At 37.7% G+C, this 7,335-nt stretch overlaps 1 protein-coding gene across 8 annotated transcripts in view; it reads right to left on the reverse strand.

The window, feature by feature from the left end:
- The window catches only part of CFAP70 (cilia and flagella associated protein 70), an 88,162-nt gene extending 80,993 nt beyond the window's left edge, over positions 1-7,169 (reverse strand). For 3 of the 8 annotated variants that reach the window (XM_033434119.2, XM_049697271.1, XM_049697269.1), the window contains exons 1-2: positions 5,260-7,077; positions 3,913-4,099 (exon numbers count right to left, since the gene is read on the reverse strand). In XM_033434119.2, the coding sequence (XP_033290010.1) occupies positions 3,913-4,099; positions 5,260-5,322 (250 nt within the window). In that variant the 5' untranslated portion in view covers positions 5,323-7,077. Of the gene's footprint in view, positions 1-3,912; positions 4,100-5,259; positions 7,080-7,111 lie in introns of those variants that run through there. The other 5 variants (XM_049697270.1, XM_049697275.1, XM_049697273.1 and 2 more) reach the window with 5 other exon arrangements.
- Positions 7,170-7,335: the final 166 nt, after the last annotated feature.

The following is a 7,335-nucleotide window of genomic DNA, read 5'->3' on the forward strand; positions in this document are numbered from 1 at the left end:
CAAAAAAGAAAAAAAAAAAAAAAAAAGCTTTTTAAAATCGCACCAAAAAAAATAATACCTAGGAATAAACTGACCAAAGAGGTGAAAGACTTATGTGCTGAGAACTATAAAACATTAATAGAGGAAATTAAAGATGATTCAAAGAAATAGATATCCCATGCTCTTGGACTGGAAGAATTAATAGTTAAAATGGCAATACTACCCAAAGCAATCTACAGATTTAATGCAATCCCTATCAAATTACCCAAGACATTTTTCACAGAACTAGAACAAATGATCCAAAAATTTATATGGAACCATAAAAGACCCAGAATTGCCAAAGCAATACTAAGGAAAAAAACAAAGTAGGAGGCATAACTCTATCAGACTTCAGACAATACCACAAAGCTACAGTAACCAAAACAGCATGGTATTGGTACAAAAAACAGACATACACATCAATGGAACAGAATAGAGAGCTCAGAAATAAATCCACACACCTATGGTCAATTAATCTTCGACAAAGGAGGCAAGAATATACAATGGGAAAAAGAAAGTCTCTTCAGCAAGTCGTGCTGGGAAAGTTAAGACAGCTGCATTAAATCAATGAAGTTATAACACATACTCACAGCAGCACAAAAATAAATTCAAAACGCCTTAAAGACTTAAACATAAGACAAGACACCATAAAACTCCTATAAGAAAGCATAGGCAAAACATTCTCTGACATAAATTGTACCAATGTTTTCTTTGGTCAGTCTCCCAAGGGAATAGAAATAAGAACAAAAATAAAGAAATGGGACCTAATCACCCTTACAAGCTTTTGCATAGCAAAGGAAACCATTAAAAAAAAAGAGAGAGAGACTTCCCTGGTGGTCCAGTGGTTAAGAATCCACCTTCCAATGCAGGGGATGTCGGTTCAATCCCTGGTTGGGGAACTAAGATCCCACATGCTGGGGGACAACTAAGCCCGTGTGTCACAACTACTGAGCACACGAGCCACAATTAGAGAGAAGCCCGTGCACCACAACGAAAGAGCCTACATGCTGCAACAGAGATCCTGTGTACCGCAACTAAGACCTGACACAGCCAAAAATTAAATAAATAAATAAATAAAGATTGGGACTTCCCTGGTGGCACAGTGGTTAAGAATCCACCTGCCAATGCAGGGGATAAGGGTTCAAGCCCTGGTCTGGGAAGATCCCACATGCCGCGGAGCAACCAAGCCTGTGCGCCACAACTACTGAGCCTGCGCTCTAGAGCCCATGAGTCAGAACTACTGAGCCCATGCGCCTAGAGCCCATACTCTGCAACAAGAGAAGCCACAGCAATGAGAAGCCTGCGCACCGCAACAAAGAGTAGCCCCCGCTCACCACAACTAGAGAAAGCCCATGTGCAGCAACAAAGGCCCAACACAGCCAAAAATAAATAAATAAATATTTTTTAAAAAAATTAAAATAAATAAATAAATATTAAGAAAAGAAAAAGAAAAAAAAAGAAAAGACAACCTACAGAATGAGAGAAAAGATTTGCAAATGATGCAACCAACAAGGGCTTAATCTCCAAAATATACAGACAGTTCATACAACTGAACAACAAAAAAGCAAACAACCCAATAGAAAAATGGGCAGAAGACCTTAATAAACATTTCTCCAAAGACATACAGATGGTCAGTAGGCACATGAAAAGATGCTCAACATCACTAATTATTAGAGAAATACAAATCAAAACTACAATGAGGTACCACCTCACACCAGTCAAAATGGCCATCGTCAAAAGTCTACAAATAACAAATACTGGAGAGGGTGTGGAGAAAAGGGAACCTTCCCAAACTGTTGGTGGGAATGTAACTTGGTGCAGCCACTATGGAAAACAGTATGGAGATTCCTCATAAAACTAAAAATAGAACTACCATATGATCCAGCAATCCCACTCCTGGGCATATACCCGGACAAAACTATAATTCAAAAAGATACATGAACCCCTATGTTAATAGCAGCACTATTCACAATAGCCAAGACATGGAAACAACCTAAATGTCCATCAACATATGAATGGATAAAGAAGATATGGTACACATATACAATGGAATACTTCTCAGACATAAAAAAGAATGAAATAATGCCATTTGCAGCAACATGGATGTAACCAGAGATTATCATACTAAGTAAAGTAAGTCAGAAAGAGAAAGACAAATACCATATGATATCACTTATATGTAGAATCTAAAATATGGCAGAAAAAAAAGTGGATATATGTGTATGTATAACTGACTCACTTTGCTGTACAGCAGAAACTAACACAAAATTGTAACCCAACCATACTCCAATAAAATAATTTTTTTAATTAAAAAAAAGTCCTCATAAGTCAAATTACAGTATATCTTAATGTGAACATTCAAAATGACAATTCTAATTTAAACATATCTCGAGGTTACTAATGTTAATAATAAAAAGACAAAACAAAACAAAAATAAATAAATAAAATATGGCACAAATGAACCTATCTACAAAACAGAAACAGATTCACAGATATAGAGAACAGACTTGTGCTTGCCAAGGTGGAGGGGTGAGGGAGAGGGATGGACTGGGAGTTTAGGGTTAGTAGGTGCAAACTATCAGATTTAAAATGGATAAACAACAAGGTTCTACTGTATAGCACAAGGAACTATATCCAATCCCCTGGGATAAACCGTAATGGAAAAGAATATTAAAAAAGAATGTATGTATGTGTATAACTGAGCCACTTTGCTGTACAGCAGAAATTAGCACAACACTGTAAATCAACTATACTTCAATAAAAAATAAATTAAATAAATAAATTTTTAAAAACCACACTACCAAAAAATAAAAAAGAGTATGGGTTAAAACAAACAAAAAAATAGCCTAGAATACAGGTTTAGGAACAAAGTATTTCAGAGATAATATTATGTAGTTAGAAACTGTAAAAGTGTGAATACAGAAACTATCCATCTATTTATCCATTCATTCATTCAACAAACATTTTTTGAGCCCCTTTCTATCCCAGATATTTCTAAGCACTAGAAATTCTGAAATAAATAAGATACAGCCCTGATTTCAAAAAGTGTCTCCTCTAACAAGGGAGGCGAATTAATAATTGCTATACAGTTTGGTGAATATACAGAAGTACAGATAGGGCTGCCAGGTAAAATACAAGATGCCAAATTAAATTTGAATTTCAGATAAACAACAAATCATTTTTTTAGTGTAAGTATGTCCCAAATTTGGTTTTTGGGTTTTTTGTTTCTTTGTTTTGTTTTTTTCCCCTAAATCTGGCAACCTTAAATATAGGAATACAAAGGAAAAGCTCACAAATCAGCTTAGGAGACGAAGGCTGCAAATTTCAGTTATATGTCTATTCATATACGCCCATGGATTGAATTGAGCATTATCTACATTCTTACTTGTTTGACTGTTAATAAGAATTGATTAGTTACTAAAAAGTTATTAAATAATATTTTTTAGGGAAATTAAAATGAGTTGTACACATGAATAGATCAAATTATCTATATATGATTGGTCTTGTTTCAAACTGGGGGCTGTTTTTTCCATAAAAGAGCATGTTTGCTTCATGTTATTGCTTATTGTTCTTCAAAATTGTATAAATATTCTTTTTTTTGATCATATGTATGTTTTACTATCAGCTGCTGGAAAAAATAAAGTCAATTTGGAAAATAAAAAAAAATTTTTTTTTTAAAGTTCAGTTATGTGTCAAAAGGTCTTCAATACAAACTGATTAAAATTAGTAGGTCATGGTGACAGCTGCCAGAACCAGGTGGGACTCAAAGTATACTGTGTTATTCCCAGATTAAAAAGGTAAGGTGTGTTCATCTGTCCCTACAACAGCTACTAAATATCTCACAATATCCTGATCACACATGTAATTAACATATTTAGAATCCCAAGCACTTACAGAACACAGGTTTGTGGGCGAGGTCATGTAAAGTGACTCCTCCTTCAGGATTGAACTCAAAACTGCAAGTGAAGTTGTATTTTGCAGTTCCTTCTGGAGAAACAGCAATTTTTGCAGAGTCTCCCAGAACCACCTGATTGAATTCTGCACGGATAAAGGTAACTGGAGTATCTCCTTTAAAACCTTTCTGTTGACAGAAAAATACTTTACAATTATATTCAAATAGAGAATTTTCCTACATATCTGGCAACCCATTTTGACTTTATATAGCATTTTGCACGTTTTCCTAACAAGCTATGTTACAAATACAAACGGGGGAAGTAGAAAGTCATTAAAGAAATCTAGTTGTAGCTAAATGCAACATTCTATTTAAAGGCCGTTAAGTTGGAAGCTTTGAAAAATAACAGTAACTGTGTTTATATGATTATATAATTGTGGAAGATTTGAAAAAGTGAGGAAAGCACATAGGAAGACATTACCTGTAATAATATATTTTCTAGTGTTTTGCTGTGTGTGTGTGTGTGTGTATATATATATATATATATATATATATATATGCACACACATTTATATATACATTTTTATATATACCCTTTAAAAGAAAGTAGAGGTCATTTATTACATCCTGTTTTGGAATAAGCTTTTTGACTTCATAGTACTGAATGAATTTTTTTTTTTTTTTTTTTGCGGTACAAGGGCCTCTCACTGTTGTGGCCTCTCCCGTTGCGGAGCACAGGCTCTGGATGCGCAGGCTCAGCGGCCATGGCTCACAGGCCCAGCCGCTCCACGGCATGTGGGATCTTCCCAGACCGGGGCACAAACCCGTGTCCCCTGCATCGGCAGGCGGACTCTCAACCACTGCGCCACCAGGGAAGCCCCTGAATGAATATTTTGACGTTTCATTATTCTTGTAAATTTTAATACTTATATCATATTGTAGTTTTATTATTTAAATTCATCAAATGAAATTAATCACAAGAGAAGTTCTGGAGGAATTCAGATCCTTTTCAGGAGAAAGGAACTGCTGTCTAGGAAAATGAAAACCAGTTGTTTCACCCCCATTAAATTTAGTATTCAAATTGCCAGATATTTTACACATTAATATGACTTGCTGATTATAGACTAACAATAAGGAACACTGAGAAGGAAGTGCCATTGCTATGTAAAGCCAGGAGGTTTGGTGGTACAGAATAATGCAGAACTCCATGCCTCCTGCTAACGTTCCCAACACATCTTCCCCAAGCCACAACTGGAAGACTGACAGGGAGACCTGAGCCCAAAGACAAAAGTACATTCAAGGAGAATGAATAAACTAAGGACTTCCAGGATTCCCAAAAATAACTTTACCAAGTCATATCCATCTGTCACAGTGATCTGCACGGGTCTGCCTGTTGATGACACCTGCTCCATATCAGCACCTGGGCAAAGTCTCTCTGGTCTTCTTTGATCTCTGTGAACATAATGAACGAACCTGTCCCCTTATATACCATAGTTGCAAAAGTATCCACATTACATCATAACCAATACCAGGGGAGAACCTAGAGAAATGCCCTAGTCCAGCACTGTTTTGTGCACTTTCCAACCTTTGTTGCCAGATAGGCAGTGCCTTAGGGACCTGGTCACAAGGATGATTCTGCTGGTTAGTGCTAAAAAGATTCTTATACATGTAACTAACCCATTAAGCACAAATTATCACAAGGCAAAGAGGGTAGGAATGCCATCACTCCACCTCCCATCCCTCACCTCCTTCAAAGTGTTTTTTGGTAGCTTTTTTTTTCTTTGTGATGTGCAAAACTCCCCTCAAGCATTACTTAACCTCTCAGTTTTAGAAAAATATATTTTGATAACAAGAAAGAGGCAGCCCCACAGAATGTTAGTCCACTGGAAAAAGTCCTGATGTATGTCTTATTTAATCAAAGGTATTTTCAAATTATTTTACAACACTAAGGATACAACTTCAAAAATAAATTGGATATATGTTAAGGAAAAAAAAAGGTCATGTTTTCTGACTCAATTCAAAGTGGAACTTGATGCAATTCAAATATTTACATCGGCTCTACTATGCTAAGTGTGTCTAGGACTGGTGGTAGAAAAAAGAAAGAGATATCTTGCTGTCTCCAAGCTTTATAAGTATTCTGCATCTTTCTAGCAACTCCCTCATTTTCCCTGTTACCTACAAGTCTCAGATCACTTGCTCAACGTTATGTCTCCAGGCTCATTAAGGGCCTAAGTGGCCCTGACAACTTTCTTATCAAGTTTACATTTGAAATGATCTTTTACATTAGTCTCCTTTCCTTTTCAATAATAGCATGTGAATTACGCCTTCACTAGCCTGACCCTGGACAAATGCTTAACTTCTCTGAGCCTCAGTCTCACCTTCTATAAAACAGATAACATAACTTCTGACCTGTTTCACATTTGTTGCAAATATCCACTAAAACAGTAAAACTGCTTAACCTATGAAGCACCGCACAAATGGTGTTATTAATAAGCACTACGTTTCTTGAATGCTTAATTATATCTTTAGAGACAAGTAATCTATCATACATTTCTGCAGTCCCCGAGTGTCTGGCACTATGCCTTGCCCGCAAGAGGCATTAGCAGCATATCTGTTGAACAATGAGTGCAAGAAATCTGGCTAGTTAAAAGTTATGGTCAAGGCAGTTAAGTGGGGGCTCCTGTTGCCGCTGACAAGGCACGCATTTCTTGTCATCTGCTCAGAAGAAGGGGAAAAGTCAGATTAGAAAATGGTTAGATGCACAACACTGTAAATCAACTATACTCCAATAAAATTTTTTTAATTTAAAAAATTAGAAAAACAAAAAATAGCTTAAACAAACAAACCCCAAAAAACAAAAAGAAAGAAATCGTTTAGGTGAAGGAGATGATGTGACTAGGAGTGGTCTGGGGACAGGAGCGCAGTCTGCGCTTACTGTAGGGGAATCTCGGCGCAAAGTGGGAAGTGGGGTCTCAGTCTGGCTTATGGGTGGGAGGCCTGGGCTTGGCGAGAGCGTCCGCGCGTAGCGGGGTCGGTGGCGTTCGAGTCTGTACGGGAGTACAGTAGTGCAGGGATGCGGCGTGTGCGTTTCAGCCTGGCCGAAGCTTAGGGAGAAGAAACTGAGGTAACACGGTGTGGCCGCAGGACCGGGGTGGGGAGGCCGGGAAGAGACAGTTTTCTAAGGAGTAAGAGCAGACTTACCTGACTTAGCCGCAGAGGTGTGGTTTTTTTGCAACTATAGCAACCAATTACATCTCGCGAGAAATTTGTCTCCACAATCACCGCAAGTTTAACCCAAGACTCGCGATAACATTGTCCGGGAGGGAAAGGGGGACGGGGCGCAAGGTGAGTTCCGGAAACCGTGCTCCTCAGCGACAGCCTCTGTATTTGCGGTCACTTGTGTTTTCGCCGATGCCACTTTCCCT

The sequence above is a fragment of the Orcinus orca genome, chromosome 14 (genome assembly GCF_937001465.1).
Source record: "Orcinus orca chromosome 14, mOrcOrc1.1, whole genome shotgun sequence".
Lineage (NCBI taxonomy): Eukaryota > Metazoa > Chordata > Mammalia > Artiodactyla > Delphinidae > Orcinus > Orcinus orca.